Below are 17940 nucleotides of genomic sequence, written 5' to 3'. Positions count from 1 at the left end.
AATAATCACGTTAGAATAAACAATCACAAGCGTGATAAAGAGGTTGTATTTTTATCCCTAACATGGCATTTTGTCTCTACTAATGGTTAGGGTTTGATTTGGGTTTTGGATGGGGGGAAGATTAAATAAAATAAGCATTTCTCTTCACTGTTTTACACCCTGTTCAACTGAAAACAATTATTTTTACAACTGGCTTCTGGCGACCTCTCCTGGATATAAATGTTTGTCACACTTGTCTATATGCTTTAGCCTCTGGGGGCAGTGTTTTCAGATTTGGTCGACATATACCAATTTCGCTAAGGAATCTTTATGTGCGATCAGGCTGGATCTATCATGACACCTGTTAGAAATATAATAGACTTGCTTAGATGTCATGGTAACATATGCCAAAAAAGTATTTTGAGAATGAGGCACTTGCAGTTGTAAGAGCGAGGCGGCATGGTTGGATTTTTCCAGCTGCACAAACTGCAAGCATGATGGGAAACGACTTGCTGACGACACGACACTTAATGCTCACTGAATTAAACAACTATGACGTTTCATTTTCTTCTTAAATTGTTAGATTTCTTTTCTCTAATATCATTTTCATTTTAAAACAACAGAATTAAAATTATACCCAATTTATCAGAAACAGCGCATGAGCGTGAATCCCGCAATATTTGCCTTTGATCTTGAAGGTGTCAGATCCAGTAGGAGAAGTGAGAATAGACCTTTTTCACACTCCAAGATTTGGAATCCAGAAGTAAGCATTTTCAGGATAAACGTCAACAGCGGTGAATGGGAGTGAATGGGAGATCACAGCAAAAAAAAAAAATGTATGTAATTTCTTATTTAATTTCATTTACATTAATTGAGGAAATGGGGTGTATTCGTTCAGTTGCTCAAACCCATAATATGCTCCTTCACAGCCCACACTCAAATGCCATTGGCTTGCACTACAGTCAGTCTTCAGACATGGGAAAAGCCACCTAAACATCTCACGATTCAAAGTGCAGCATTGCAGCTGCAGCTGTTTAAAACACTTAAGTGTTGATTGAAAAGTCACAGACTTTTAGGGGGACTGAAGCCGCCCTAAAAATGGTCTAGTAACGCCGATGGGCCCCATTTACTTCCATTGAAAGTGTCTCACTGTTTTTGTGGTTATCAACATTATGCCACAAATGCTGTCATTTGATCTTAACTTTTATTGAACCAGGATATTTCTTTACAGTGTAAAAATTACCTAAACATATTTGACAGATATTATTGAATATTTAACCCTCTGCTGAATCACACAGCAGTCATAGACTTTACAAAAATTGTACTGTTATCCAACTGTTATTCATATAATTATTAACATTAATTACAATAACTATAATAAATGATCGTTTTAATTAATAATAAAGGAAATTCACATTCTCACATTCAAAGCTCTTGAGTTTTTGCGCCAATCGCATACTCTTGTGAAAACAATTTCATAAAAAGAATGAGAGCTGATTTTGATCATCAAATGTTTTGTTTATTGCATTTGTTTATTGCAGGATTTAATTGGTTAATTTGTACTCATTAATCCTGAGCTACATTAATCAATGCTCAGATTGGCCGTGCTCAGCTCTTCTTGATGGTAGGATAGCCGGCGTACACGGAGGTCCAATAATAAACGAAGCGAGTTCTCAGCATCTGCTTCACACTGTCTTTGTTCATGCTGCTGTTGATCTCCAGGTACTGATGGCCAGTGCTGGTGAACTGGGGCCAGGACACAGGCACACTTGATTCACCATTGTTGGGGTCGCTGTGAGAGAGAGAGAGAGAGAGAGAGAGAGAGAGAGAGAGATAACAAGAAAAAGTGAGTGAGGGCAAAATCCCTTTAAGGCAAGTCATGTCACTAGACTCAACGTATTATATGGAATTTGGAGAAAGTATTTTAACATCAGAAACATTGCACACCTGTCATCTTTAAGAGTAAAAGGATCTACAGTAGAATCGGAATCTCCCTGTCCACACAGCCAAACACTCATTAGCATATAATATTAGGAAACTGCTCTTAGATTTCATTTGGAGCATTACCCAGTTCTGGCAAAGTTGGTCCAGTAGGAGATCAAGTATTTGGAGACATCACGATGGCGAGGAAAGTAGCCCAGCGGAGTGGTGAATGGCTTCCCAAATACATACTGCAGGTCATCAGCATGATCAGCACCGGTCCAGATGGGGAAGAGGGGTATGCGAGAGGACTCGGAGAACAGGTAGGAATAGGTTCGTCCAGTGCTAATGGGGAAAAGACAAATAGGTTTGATTGTGAAGCAGAAACCATAAGCCGTGGTGTGACCTCTTAAAATGACAAACTGAAATTGTTCAAAATTGCTGGCCAGTTGGGGAACTTTAGCTAAATTTCCTTACTTCTAGTTAACTAGTTTAAAATTCATAACTTTTGAAAGGTGATGTGTGTAACTAGTACTAGCATCACCAAACAGAACTACAACCAAATTTACTGAAACGTCCACTGTTTACTACAGAGCACAACAATTGGGTCCCGGGAGTTAAATCCCATTTTAAAAAGATTTCCATAGGGGAATTGTTTTTTAAAAATGCTTTTAATAGTGGAATTTGTGCAAAATAACTACTCTATCTTTGACCCCGTTTCCACCTGGTATTAAAATGCGTTTTTGGTGATCTGATCATGTGGTTAAAATTGTCGGTTACGAGCGGCTTTAAAGGGATAGCACACCCAAAAATTAAAATTCTCTCATCATTTACTCACCCACATGTCATCCCAGATGTGTATGATTTTATTTCTTCAGCAGAACATAAACTAAGATTTTTAGACAAATATCTCAGCTCACTAGGTCCATACAATGCACGTAAATGGTGATCAGATCATTGTAGCTTCCAATATTTACATTTATGCATTTGCCAGACGCTTTTATCCAAAGCAACTTACAGAGCCCTTATTACAGGGACAATCCCCCCGGAGCAACCTGGAGTTAAGTGCCTTGCTCAAGGGCACAATGGTGGTGGCCATGGGGTTCAAACCAGCGACCTTCTGATTAACAGCCCTGTGCTTTAGCCACTACGTCACCACCTCAATATCACATAAACCTTCAGAAGCGATATAATAGGTGTGGGTGTGAAACAGAACAATATTGAAGTCATTTTGTACTCTAAATCAATTTAACTTTCACTTTCATTTTCAAAGTGAAACTAAACAGGCACCACATGTGTCTTTCAGATGTAAAAATGAAAGTGAAAATGGAGATTTGGAGTAATAAAAGGTCTATTTTGATCAGTTTCTCACCCACACATGTTATATTGCTTCTGAAGATATGGATTTAACTGTATTTAGTTGGCATTGCATATTAAGCAAGGATAAGAGCAAGTATTTTCCCATTGAAAAAATTACACACTTCACCTTTAAGACAATAACAAATCATCATACATGCTTCTTAATGACCCTTCGGAGCTTCTTTTAATTTATGTGCAGAATTCAATTAAACTCATTAGTTTTTTGTTTCCACCCTTGTGTTATCTACCGTTGTATTATTTGAGTTTACATTTTAGAAGTCAGCAATAAGACGATGGGCTCAACTCACGTGGCAAGATCAGCGTGTAAGTACAGGGCAGCTTGGGTTGGAACCAGGAATATGTAGTCCGTCTCAATATCCACAACCGTCTTCTTAATGTCCTTATCACTAGGTTCATCACCCCAGCCGACGGTGTATTCCTGAAAAGTCGCAGAACCTGCATCTGGTCCCTTATCTTGCGTCAGGGCATTCACGAGATTCCTGACATCCGTTCTGTTATAGATGAAAATATTTTTTTTTTCAGTGTGGACTAATAAAGATCCCATGAAATGCCATGATGAGCGCTTGTCCCTTTTTAGTTTTGTTAGATGCTCACGTTCACTGTTGCTACTCAATGTTTTAAAGGACTCATTACATGTTAAGTTCATTTGTGGCATAATGTTGATTACCACCAACAATTATTTTGACTTGTCTCTCATTTATAAATATATATATATATATTATAAATGAAAACCCTCTTTCAAAATTGCTTTACAAAGCATTAAAAAGCTTGTTCTCATGAAATTTACGTAAGCATTGTAACATTTTTGAAAAACTGAATTTACGTGCTTCATTACATGTCTGGCTGCAGTTTTCACGTGAAATGTCCAGCAGGGGGAGCCAAAACTGAGCAAAATGATGTTGTAATAAGACAAGGTTTTTAAGGTGAATTTTAGATGGAGGTTTTAATAAGAAAAACATACCTCACTTACCAAAACTTTACCTTAAACCTAACCAATAGTGTTTAATAAATGACAGTTTAACAAAACAGACATCCATACCCTTAGCCAACACCTAAACCAAATCGATAGTGTTTTAAAATTCAAATTAAAAAGAAGAAATAAAACACTTTAATTGAAACAACCACGTCATTTTATGTCGCTTATATGCCACTTTAAATTTAGTGTGTCTTTGGCTGGACTCAAACCGTAGCTCATTGAGCCCTAAGTTCAACATTCTATCGGATAAGCTACCAAACAAGCTAAAGACATAGGAATAAGTGTGTATAAGTGTTACAAATGGTTTTTTTTAATTATTTTAAATCACTAGTTAAAGTAAAATTGTTTTGATATCATAAAATACAGTAGCAGGGGGTGAGTAAAAGAGTAAAAATAATTGAACTCCTGATTTGTGTGACAAAGTTTAAATCACTCAGTAGTTGTTGCGCCTCTAGTGTTCATTTCACCAGGAAACTGCAGCGAAACATAGAAAGCAGCACGTACAATCAGTTTGCCAAAATGTATATAGAGTAACGTTCATTCTATGAAACTAGGTTGTAAAAAAGGTGATAATCTAGGGTTGAGTGCTGTGTGAAAAGCCCTAAAATTTGGATATGCCCCTGAATGCAAGATGAGTCATAAATCATTTTTGGTCCATTTTCCCAGAAGAGAAAGACTATCCCTTTTAAATGTGCATATGTACTTCAAGTTTGTCAACTTTTAGAAGCACCCTAGCATATATATATATATATATATATCACATATATAAGCTAACAGGCATGGACTCAAAGCAACAAACCTCACATTTTGATTTCATGGGGTCTTTAAAAAAAGGTAGTAAAAAAATAGAATGATTGTTGATTATGACCTTGAGGCACACTTACACAGGGGTGGATACCAAAGCATTGTTTATGGAGGGGATGTCAAGGGTGGCAAAGATGTGGCCGTCCATGTCATTGACTCCAGCGATGTAGTCAATCTCAGCAGCATTGTGGAAAAGGTTTCCAGGATCATCAGGGATGAAGTCACCATCAATGACGGGAGACAGATAGAGATTGTGTACAATGGGATCTGGTGAAGGTTTTCAGATTTGTTAACTTTCACTGATGCAATGAAAGTGAATTGTGGCTTACATTCTGCCTAACATCTTCTATTGTGTTCCACGGAAGAAAGAAAGCCATATGGGTTTGGAGCAACATGAGGTTGTGTAATTTTCATTGGATGAAATATCAGTTTAAAGTTTCACACAATGCCTTGATTATGTTCTAATATGGGAGATTTTTTGTTTGTTTTTACCAGTGGCAGATGAGCTCAGGTGCACATTCCCAGCAAGTGTTAGAGCCTTTGGATCTGTCATCTTTAGGCAGGACACCATACTGGAGTCAGTGGGGCATCCCACCTTCTTTGCAATCTAAAGATGCACAAAACAAATAATTAATTTACACTACACTACCAGTCAAACGTTTGGACCCATATTTGTGTTCTGAATTAATAAAGACCTTTTGATCTAAAGATATATATATATATATATATATATATATATATATATATATATATATATATATATATATACTGTACTAGATAGATAGACAGACAGACAGACAGATAGACAGACAGATAGACAGATAGATAGACAGACAGATAGACAGACAGATAGACAGATAGATAGATAGATAGATAGATAGATAGATAGATGGTGATGATGGTGATGAATGGATGGATAGACAGACAGATAGATAGATAGATAGATAGATAGATAGATAGATAGATAGATAGATAGATAGATAGACAGACAGACAGAGATGATAGATAGATAGATAGATAGATAGATAGATAGATAGATAGATAGATAGATAGATAGATAGATAGATAGATAGATAGATGATGATGGATGGATGGGTAGACAGACAGACAGACAGACAGACAGACAGACAGACAGATAGATAGATAGATAGATAGATAGATAGATAGATAGATAGATAGATAGATAGATAGATAGATAGATAGATGGTGATGAATGGATGGATAGACAGACAGATAGATAGATAGATAGATAGATAGATAGATAGATAGATAGATAGACAGACAGAGATGATAGATAGATAGATAGATAGATAGATAGATAGATAGATAGATAGATAGATAGATAGATAGATAGATAGATAGATAGATAGATAGATAGATAGATAGATGATGATGGATGGATGGGTAGACAGACAGACAGACAGACAGACAGATAGATAGATAGACAGACAGACAGACACACACACAGACAGACAGACAGACAGACAGATGAGAGATGATTGATAGACAGACAGACAGATAGATAGATAGATAGATAGATAGATAGATAGATAGATAGATAGATAGATAGATGATGGTGATGAATGGATGGATAGACAGACAGACAGACAGATAGATAGATAGATAGATAGATAGATAGATAGATAGATAGATAGATAGATAGATAGATAGATAGATAGATAGATGATGGTGATGAATGGATGGATAGACAGACAGACAGACAGACAGACAGACAGACAGATAGATAGATAGATAGATAGATAGATAGATAGATAGATAGATAGATAGATAGATAGATAGATAGATAGATAGATGGTGATGATGGTGATGAATGGATGGATAGATAGACAGACAGACAGAGATGCTAGATAGATAGATAGATAGATAGATAGATAGATAGATAGATAGATAGATAGATAGATAGATAGATAGATAGATAGATAGATAGATAGATAGATAGATAGATGATGGTGATGAATGGATGGATAGACAGACAGACAGACAGACAGACAGACAGACAGACAGACAGATAGATAGATAGATAGATAGATAGATAGATAGATAGATAGATAGATAGATAGATAGATAGATAGATAGATAGATAGATAGATAGATAGATAGATAGATAGATAGATAGATAGATAGATAGATATTGTACATGTATCTGAAAAATATAATTAATAGTTTGGTTAGTTAATTATACTTACTTTATTATTAACTAACCAAAATTAAAATTGGCAGAAATGCTAATCTTTATGTGAAACCAAACAGGTGACTTCATGAGGTAAACACTGTCAACAAAAGCAAGTCGAGTGCAGTAGTGTTTTACAAAAAGGCTGAGAATGAGAGTAAGCAAACCCTTTAGTGGTTTAGTTATTGCTATTTTTAGTTGGGTGGGAAATGAACACCCGCCACCAGCTGAGCTACTGTAAATGCGGGTGCTTTTTCACAGTGGCGGGTCATTTCGCTTTATCTACTAGCCGCAGGTCATCTGTGAGATTTCCCCAATTAGCCTTTGACAAGAAATGCTGTTGTACACAAACCTTAGGACCTTTTTCCTAGAATTCATTTCATTAACTACAGCATGTGAGTATATGCAGCTCACCTCCTCAGCATGTGCTCGTGGGTTTCTGTTTACAGCCCAAGGACAGAGAGCAACGCCGCTCTGTGAGATAGCTCTGCGGATCAAACCCTTGTTTACAGGGGAAATGATCTGTGGAGGATATTACACAAAAATACTCATTAATATTTAATTTACAAGCAGAAATACTCAAAAATATTTCAGGTGATTTTTGCATGGTTTTAGAAGAGATAACAGCTTATGCAGCACCTGGAAGTTAACGCTAACAGCCCCAGCTGACTCGCCAAAGATAGTGATGCTGTTTGGATCGCCACCAAAACCCTTGATGTTCCTGCTTACCCAAGCAATACCAGCATGCTGGTCCCACAAACCATAGTTTCCTATTAACAAGGACATGCTCAGATCATTATATCAAGAAATCCATCCATCCATCTACACATTCCTAACACATGGGTTCCAAAAGTCTGACACCACTTGAAAGTGTTTCTATTTTGCATTTTTATTAAATTAAATACAAGCTAAACGTGATATTTTGTTAAAAAGGACTTGACATAGTCAATGTCACAAAGTTGCTTACATTTGATAAGTGACTTTTAAATAGCGCAGTATCTTTTTGCTAAATAAAATGTATTGTTCTAGTTTGTTAACACTTTACAGTAAGGTTGTATTCACTGACATTTGTTAACTACATTAGTTAACTTGAACTAACAATGAACAATACTTAAACAGCACTTACGGTAGGACTTTATAATAAGGTTAAATTTGTTAACATAAGTAAATGCATTAGGTATCATGAACTAACAATGAGCAGTATATTTGTTCAGTATTTAATAATCTTAGTTAATGTTACAATTATACTTACAATAATAATAAAAAAAATAATCCAAAAAATAATAATATATCATTTTTTATTATTATTGTAAGTAAAAAATTAACATTAACTAAGATCCCATTTTTTCCCCAATTTGGCATGCCCAATTTCCACTACTTACTAGGTCCTTGTGGAGGCGCGGTTACTCACCTCAATCCGGGTGGCGGAGGACAAGTCTCAGTTGCCTCCGTTTATCTTATCACGTGGCTCGCTGCGCATGACATTGCGGAGACTCACAGCATGTGGAGGCTCATGCTATTCTCTGTGATCCACACACAAATTACCATGCGCCCCACTGAGAGCGAGAACCACTAATCGCAACAACATGGAGGTTACCCCATGTGACTCTACCCTCCCTAGCAACAGGGCCAATTTGGTTGCTTAGGAGACCTGGCTGGAGTCAGCACACTCTGGATTCATACTCACGACTCCAGTGCAGTCAGCAAATTTTTAAATTATAATTTAAAAAAGTATTAGTTTATGTTGCAATTAACAATAACCAAGATTAATAAGTGGTATTAAATTATTCTTCATTGTTAGTTCATGTTAACTAATGTCGTTAACTAAAGTGTAAAATGTACCATACTTAACTGTATTAATATTGGTTCATGTTAATCACAACACATGCTTATACATTTTAATGTTAAAAGTTTTATACTGTATGTTAATATTAATTATTGCATTATGAACTAAAATGAACTAACAATAAAAAAATCTAACATTTAGAAATTAACCAAGATGAATAAGTCTTTGAATGAATATGTGTAATATTTAATTTGTGGGATTTCATAAAAATTGTATCAATCAATTGATTGGATTCATGCCTGGAATGCCAGAATCTCCGCTGCTAAGGAATCCGAGAGTTCCAAGTCGGTAGTTCAAAGTCACCACGATGACATTTCCTCTGTCTGCAATCTCCTGTCCGCTATACAGGTAGTTGTTCAGGAAGTTGGCACCCTCAGCACCACCCAACAGGAAGGCACCACCATAAATGAACACCATAACAGGCAAATTGGTAGACACTGCCAAAGAACAGGAGGGTTACAATAGATATTATACACATCACATTAAATCAAAACAATAGTTTCGTGGCTTTAAGTCCATGTCTGTTAGCATTAAGGCCATCAATATATTATGATCTAAAAGTTGAACAAAATATCTTTTCATTTTGTCATTGTGGCAGTTCTCTAATTTTCTTTCAAGGAGGAAGCGAGAGCCAGATAAACAATTCAACATGAGTCTTTATTCTTTTTTCTTTTTCGTTTTGATTTTTCTCCCCAATTTGGAATGCCCAATTTCCAATGCGCTCTTAAGTCCTCATGGTGGTATAGTTACTTGCCTCAATCCCGGTGGTGGAGGACGAATCTCAAACTACACTTCTGATCACTTGGCTTGTTGAGTCCGTTACCGCGGAGGCCTACGCTATTCTCCGCGGCATCCACACACAACTCACCATGTGCCACACCGAGAGTGAGAACCACACATTATAGTGGCCACAAGGAGGTTACGCCATGTGACTCTACCCTCTCTAGCAGCTGGGCCAATTTGGTGGCCTAGGAGACCTGGCTGGAATCACTCATCACGCCCTGGATTCGAACTTGTGATTCCAGTGGTGGAAGACAGCATCAATACTCGCTGAGCTACCCATGCCCTCGTGAGTCTTTATTCTTGATACTTTTCATTATTCAACCACACTAATGATTATCAGCATAACCGAACACACACCCAGCCGCTGTCCTCCCTTCTGGTGGTTTGGACTGCCCTTTTATCCCTCCCAGCTCTCACGGCAAACAGCTGTTAGAGATCATTTCCCACAGGTGTCAATCCTTACCATTCTTCCTCTCTCAGCCTTGCTCTGCACAGAATTCGCTCGGCTATGCCCACATCTCCACATACACCATACACCCGACTCAGGCCGGGGCACCATCCAGCCTGTCACTTACTCCCCCATTTCTAGAGAGGAAACCTGCCACAGCCTTCTGTGCCCCTGGACTGTGGGCCACCTCAAACTTAAAAGGCTAGAGAGCTAGATACCAATGGATGATCTGCGCATTGGTATTCTTCATGCGATAGCACCACTGGAGCGGGGGGGGGTGGTCCAAACAGATGGTGAAAGCATGTCCCAACAGATAGTATTGGAGGGTGAGGACCACCTTCTTGCTGGCTAAACAATCCTTCTCTATCGTGCGGTTCCTAGTCTCCCTCAGTGAGAGTTTGTGACTAATGTGCAGCACGGGGCACACCTCCCCCTCCACCATCTGGGACAGTACTGCTCCCAACCTCCTTTTTATTGTGTCCGTCTTCAATAAAATAAGAGAGAGAGAAGCCGGAGAGTGCAATAACGGCCGTGTCAACGCCTGCTGACACGGCTCTGTCCACTGGACCGTATCTGGTGCCATGTTTTTTGTCAGATCAGTCAGCAGGTTGTGACGGTCGAATAATTGGGCACAAACCTATGATAATAGCCAGCCAGCCCCAGGAACTGTCTCAACTCAAACAAGGGCATTGCCAAAAAAGTACTTATGGGTGGGTCTCAATAAAAATGAATGGGCCAAATATTCCTTAATAACAGAAAGGTGGCACATTCAAACAGTTCTTTCACGCTTTCAGAAATCAGAATTTTGTAAATATTTGAAGTCAAATACAATTATATTGTCCAGATAGGCAGCGGCATAAGCATCATGCGGTATTAGGATTCTGGCCATGAGCGTTGGAACGTAGCCATGGCCCCGAACAAACAGAATGGAAGAGTCACGAATTCGTGTAATCCGAACGGTGTGGAAAATGCTGTATTTTCATGGGACATGAGAGTTAAGGGAATCTGCCAATATCCCTTTGTTAAATCTGCCTAACTGATCGAGCAGTTCATCAGTAAGGAGGCATTGGGTACACATCAGATTTAGACACCACACTGACTTTTCTATAATCCACACAGAAACGGACCGAGCCGTTGCTCTTCAGAGCCAGCACCACCAGGCTCGCCCTGTCACTGTGGGATTCTTCTATTACCCCCCATATCATATTGGTAGGCACAACTGCGTATCATTACCCCTGGGGTTGTTTCGATATGGTGCTCTATGAGATTCGTATGACTGGGAAGAAGCGAGAACACGGAGAATTCTCTTTGCGACGTGGCAACTTCCATATCTTGTGACGGTGAGATGTGGTCTTCGCAAGTGACTGGGATGACTTGATTGGTGGCTTTTAAGTTCACCTCTGGTCCAAGCTTCTCCCTCTCCGGAACCTCTGTCAACAAAGTCACGGGAACTGCCTATCTCCACGGTTAGGAGATTGAGGTGAACACACCTCAAGGAGATCAGACGTACTCAACCTCTATCCATTCATTTAACCTGACTCTCCATTTGACCTCAAAGGGTCCTTGCCACTTAATTTAGAGCTCGATGTGGGGAGCAATACAAGGACTTTATCTCCCGGTGCAAATTTCTGTAGCAGAGTACCCCTATTATACAGCCGGTTTTGACGTTCTTGAGCTTGAAAATCTTGAGAAAATTGTCCTGTATTAATTCACCCAGTATGTGGAGTTTTGCTCTCAGGTCAATAATGCATTGAATTTCATTTTTGCGGTTTGAAGATCCCTCCCCCAATTTTCCTGTAGAATGTTGAGCACACAGTGCGGTTGACACCCTTACAATAATTCAAATGTGGAGAACCCCATGGAGGCTTGCAGGACCTCTCGTACGGCAAATAATAGGGGCTCAAGCCACTTGTCCCAATTTCGAGCATCTTCATGCACAAACTTACGAATCATATTCTTTAGAATCTGATTAAATAATTCGACTAAGCCGTCCATTTGGTAAACGCTGGTCCAAATCGATTTAATCCCTAATAATTTTGCATAGTGTACGTGACATAAAAGTCATGCCCTGATCAGTGAGGATTTCTTTCGGAATCATCCACTCAGGAGATAATTCTGAAGAGGGCCTCAGCACATCATGCAGGGATGTTGCGCAGAGGCACTTCTCCCTGATATTGCGCTGCGTAGTCCACCAGAACCAACACAAAGCGATGCCCATGTGCCGTCTGCTCTAATTGCCCGACAAGGTCCATGCCAATTATTTCGAAGCGGACCTCGATCAATGGAAGGGGGCGCAATGGCACTTTTAGGGTGGCCGAAGAATTCACCAAGTGACATTCACGGCATACCCCTTGCATGGACTGGAACTTGATTAAACTCACCTGTATCCGATTTATGATTTGGGAAGCAAGAGTGGACAGGAAAGGAATAAAAATAGAGTGTGGATTTGAAAAGAGGAGAGTCATGATATGTGATTGACTTAGCCGTATAGCGCTCACAAAAATTGGGGAAGTTTTCGGTCGCTCGAAATGACAAAGATAGCTAGATAGGGGGAGGAATATGCTGGCTGAATTTTTCTATGCCTGGACCCTCAGAGGCGGCGGTGCTATTTCTCCAAGCGCTTATACTCCAAGAGAAAGTGTGTCCTAATTTCTGGGTGTGTGGCTGGGAGAGAGCATGGACGCCATCGAAAAAGAACGACCAGTTCACACAGGACGGTATCGACACAGTCTCCCTCTCCCTTCAGACCCCGTGGTGGGGTCTTGTTTGTCTGGATAAGGGGAAGTGTTTTAAAATTCCTTATTTTTTGTAAGAATAAGTGTGTAAAGGATTTTTGTGTGTTTTAAATTATTGATTTTGTAATATCTATATGAACGAGTTTAACTAGACGCTGACATTTTCACTGTGTGTAGTGGGTTCTTTGTGATCACATATCCTCTCCAGTGCATAAGTTAAGATGATCGTAAAAGCTGCAACGTTATCGGGAAACCCAGCCATTTAACTTTTTCTGCTTTCTCTCTGATTATATTTTATCTATTCATCCATTTGTATACCAAATTCTATGCATTATTATTATTATTATTATTATTAGCCTATTGTAATTGAAAAACATAAATTATTATTAAACAGATTAAGACATTATGAGTAATGTGACCATGCAATTTAATACTTAAAATATGCCTTAATAAATAAAATATGGTAAACATAGGAGATTAGAGTCAGAGTGTGCAATGAGAGATTCTCTCTCTTCATCCTCCTCCTCTTCTTTCTTCCTCCAATGGCTGGTTCAAATTGGCTCGCATGTAGTCTTTTGCAAGGCAATAACAAATCGCATGCTGCATAATGGCAGTAAGGCTACAAGTGCACAGTACACTGAACTCTAACTAAATGATTTATTCATATTTAGACAGGTCTATGCGTAGTTCAATACTGATGTCCATCATTTTATATCATGTTCTGTGTGCATTTGTTCAGTTTCCAGACAAAAAACTTAAGGCCCTTATTATTCACATTGCCTACATTCATGTTACCTGGCTTGTGTTGCTTTTGGGAAACAAGGCTCATTGCGTAGTGCTCTCACATCAGCAATTAAAAACTTGCGATTAGAAATTTGAACCCATTCACATATGAGCGATAATCATTGCTTTTATCTTGAACAATCTACGTGTAGCATATTGACAGCGTTGCAACAAAAAACTGCATCTGATGTCTACGTTTCCATCGCAAAAGCTCGGACACGTTTTCTGGGTGGAGGTAATGTTCCCTCTGCGCAGAACAGAGGGGGCTGGTGCGCTAACAAGGAGGCTAAAGGCTACAGCCTCTAGCGTCAGTCTCTAGTGCACCTCTTGAGGTCAGGAGAGTGAGTTTTACACACTGCACAGCTATCTACCAGCTGGCTCCCATTACACTCACCCCCTAAACCTCACTCTCATCTGGGTCACGGCACCATTTCTGACTAGAAATAGCAAGTAGCAATCATGGTTCATGGCTGTGACTTAAATGGCTGTTGTCAATTTAAATAAGGGATAAGGCCTTGATTTCTTAAAAAAAAACATTAAAAAATAAATAATTGTTTCATTATATTTAGTTTCGTTTTGTTTAAAGTGAAATAAAATTGAATGAAATGAAGTAGTCTGTGTTACCTGTTGTGCCCTGAGGGATCCAGATGTTGAGGTAGAGACAGTCCTCACTGCCCATGATGCCATTCTGGAGTAGATTCATCTGCATACATCTCTTTCTGTAGTCGGTGGTTTTCAGAACACCTGTACAGGTAGAGCCAGTCAGTGTTGGGTGTAATGTATTACTAAGTAAATAATTACTGTAAATTACATTTTCACTGAAAAAAGTTACGTAAGGGATTATTCTATAATTAGTTACTTCTGATGTAATGGTGTTAAATACTGTATAGACTACAGAACAAGTCTATATAATACAATAGTGAATTTAAAATCTAAATGTACTGTCTAATGTTAAAATGTGTAATGTCAAATGTTTTCTAATTTAACGCTGCACCCTTAAATCTTTGGCCAGTTCATGTTTAATTTATTGGATTTTATATGATTTATTTGAAAGAATTAAAATAACAATTTCATGTATATCCTTGTATTTTCCACCTAGTCAAGTTTGATAAGGGGTTTAGAAAGTAATTAGTAATAAGTAATGCATTTAATTTTAAGACAGAGCAATTAGTACAGTAATCTTATTACAATGTAGAAGATGTATTTAGTAGTTGGTAATTAATTAAATACCTTTTTTAGAGTAACTTATCCAAAACTGGAGCCAGTAGCTTAGACATCAGGACTTACAGAAAGAACGATTAGACCTAATCTGTGCCTGCCATGGTCTACCAAGAGGAACATTTTATTGCAGAGATCTGTTATGTTTCATTGTTCTATTATTATTTTAATTTTTTTATGAGATGTTTATCCTTAAATTTGTTGGCTAAACAAATTTGTTGATTTTAAGACAAAGCCATTAAAATTCATGTGGATAATGTAGTGGACAAAAATTTATCTTTAATTAATTTGATGAGAAATGTTCATAATGAAATCTCGGTAACACTAAAACAATATGGTTTCAGTTGTTAACGTTAGTTAATGCATTAGGTATTATGAACAAACAATGAACAATATGTGTGTGTGTTTTACAGCATTTATTAATCTTAACTAAAATAAATGTGTTCATTGTAAGCTCATGTTAGTTCACAATGCATTAATTAATGTTACTTGTAAAACTTTCAATATTAAAAATGTATGTTTAAATTACCGTTAAAATGAATAAATCCTGTAAAAGTATTGTTCATTTTCAGTACAGTTGTGCTCAAAAGTTTGCACACCCTGGCAGAAGTTGTGAAATTTTGGCATTGATTGTGAAAATATGACTGATCATGCTTTTGTCTTTTATTTAAAGATTGTGATCATATTAAGTCATTTATTATCACATAGTAGTTTGGCTCCTTTTTAAATCATAATGATAACAGAAATCACCCAAATGGCCCTGATCAAAAGTTTACATACCCTTGAATGTTTGGCCATGTTACAGACACACAAGGTGGCACACAAAGGTTTAAATGGCAATTAAATGTTAATTTCCCACACCTGTGGCTTTTTAAATTGCAATCGGTGTCTGTGTATGAATAGTCAATGAGTTTGTTAGCTCTCACGTGGATGCACTGAGCAGGCTAGATACTGAGTCATGGGGGAGCAGAAAGAACTGTCAAAAGACCTGCGTAACAAGGTAATGGAATTTTATAAAGATGGAAAAGGATATAAAAAGATATCAAAAGCCTTGAAAAGTCTGGCACACTGTAATATAGAGTGATGAGACCAAAATAGAGCTTTATGCTCACAACCATAAGGGCTATGTTTGGAGAAGGGTCAACAAGGCCTATAGTGAAAAGAATACCATCTCCAACCGGTGGTGGCTCACTGATGTTTTGGGGGTGTGTGAAGGCACGGGGAATCTCGTGAAAATTGATGGCAAGTTGAATGCAGCATTTTTATCAGAAAATACTGGCAGACAATTTGCTTTCTTCTGCAGGAAAGCTGCGCATGGGACACTCTTGGACTTGCCAGCACGACAATGACCCTAAGCACAAGGCCAAGTTGACCCTCCAGTGGTTAGAGCAGAAAAAGGTGAAGGTTCTGGAGTGGCCATCACAGTCTCATGACATTAATATCATCGAACCACTCTGGGAGTTCTCAAATGTGCGGTTCATGCAAGACGACCAAAGACTTTGCATGACCTGGAGGCATTTTGCCAAGACGAATGGGCAGCTGTACCACCTGCAAGAATTTGGGGCCTCCTAGACAACTATTACAAAAGCTGAAAAGCTGGCAAAAGCTGCATGCTGTCATTGATGCTAAAGGGGGCAATACACACTATTAGGAACAAAGGGTATGCAAAGGGTTGATGAACATTGTCAGGTCATTTAATTTTTTTCTTTCTTGCCATTTTTTGTTTTATGATTGTGCCATTCTGTTATAACCTACAGTTGAATATGAATCCCATAAGAAATAAAAGAAATTGCCTGCTCACTCATGTTTTCTTTAAAAATGGTGCATATTTTAGCAATTCTCCAAGGGTATGTAAACTGATAACAAATACAACCTTATTGTAAAACCGTTACCAAAATCTCTGACTTTTGCAGATTTAGGCAGCTTGGCAAATCTGAGCAAAGTTTGAGACATTGTAGATATCTCTTCATTGTCGAGACTAGAGGAGATGTGAGATTACAGGGGACTTTTTCTCTGGAAAAATTTGAGAAGCAGGAAAATTTAAGCAAAAGCCTTAATGTTTCTCTGAATATAATTGCTGGTTTGAAGTTATTAAAGAGTTCTCATTTGTGATTTTCTTTCCTATGAGTAGAACAACTAGATGTTTCATGAGACATACACACCATCCCATCCTGGGTGAGGAACTGGCTTCTCAAATCTTCCAGGTGTTGCGGCAAATGGGATTCCCTTGAACACGTCCATGTAGCGGAGGAGTCCAACGGCATAGTTCTCTCCCTGCACCATACCTCCCTCTGTGTACACAGCCCCCAACTGCAACATGCACAGTTATATCATTATTGCAAATTTAAACAGTTGATTAACGCCTAGCATTAATACTGCCAAGCATTACTAAATGAAAAAGTATCTTTATAATATGCATTATGCTAGATTTATTTATTTTATGGACATAAAATAAAATGAAGGAACATTATATGTTGCCACATGGCAACATTATAATATAGAGTGAGAGATATCAAAATTGTACATAATTATATATTATTTTAGTGCTTATTCTTAAATCTTTTTTTTTTTTTATAAATACATGTTATTACTTACAGAGGCTGCATTTGCTGTACCCAGGGTGAGGGCAACAGTGATCAAAACTCCCAGCATGGCCTTCATCATCTAGCGAACACCAGAGTAGATATGATGTGGGTTTGCTCTGCTTTTATAAAGAGCCCAGACATCATATCTCCATTTCAAGGTGTGCCAAAACTATGAATAGCTTTCACCCAAGAGTACACAGCAGACGTAAATGGTCAACATGTGTGATGTTGTCACACATGTTGAACTCTCATGGAAGATTTGTGGTTTATTATAAATGGACAGATACACACA

At 38.2% G+C, this 17940-nt stretch overlaps 2 protein-coding genes across 2 annotated transcripts in view; one reads left to right on the top strand and one right to left on the bottom strand.

Moving 5' to 3' along the window:
• Positions 1–17940, top strand: part of LOC127624804 (calpastatin-like) — a 711053-nt gene that overhangs the window by 157218 nt on the left and 535895 nt on the right. The gene's annotated exons all lie outside the window — the stretch shown is intronic.
• On the bottom strand, positions 1477–17781 carry LOC127624820 (bile salt-activated lipase-like). The gene is made up of 11 exons (XM_052099759.1): positions 17659–17781; positions 17226–17373; positions 14470–14589; positions 9336–9533; positions 7890–8020; positions 7665–7772; positions 5552–5666; positions 5140–5326; positions 3567–3770; positions 2047–2244; positions 1477–1771 (listed from the first exon to the last, which is right to left on the bottom strand). The coding sequence occupies exons 1-11, from the start codon at positions 17725–17727 to the stop codon at positions 1588–1590; spliced, it is 1662 nt and encodes a 553-aa protein (XP_051955719.1). The 5' UTR covers positions 17728–17781; the 3' UTR covers positions 1477–1587.

Source organism: Xyrauchen texanus, chromosome 31 (assembly GCF_025860055.1).
Source record: "Xyrauchen texanus isolate HMW12.3.18 chromosome 31, RBS_HiC_50CHRs, whole genome shotgun sequence".
Taxonomy (NCBI): Eukaryota; Metazoa; Chordata; class Actinopteri; order Cypriniformes; family Catostomidae; genus Xyrauchen; species Xyrauchen texanus.
The sequence above is the reverse complement of the archived record's forward strand: the minus strand, read 5'-3'. Positions and strand labels throughout refer to the sequence as shown.

Bases quoted from the DNA above. Each gene is read 5' to 3' on its own strand.
- LOC127624820 (XM_052099759.1), bottom strand. From the start codon at position 17,727: ATGATGAAGGCCATGCTGGGAGTTTTGATCACTGTTGCCCTCACCCTG. The intron at 8,021-9,335 runs GCATGAATCCAA...CCTTGTTAATAG, and splicing joins CGGAGATTCTGGCATTCCAG to GAAACTATGGTTTGTGGGAC. The intron at 2,245-3,566 runs GTGAGTTGAGCC...TTTCCCCATTAG, and splicing joins TTACACGCTGATCTTGCCAC to CACTGGACGAACCTATTCCT.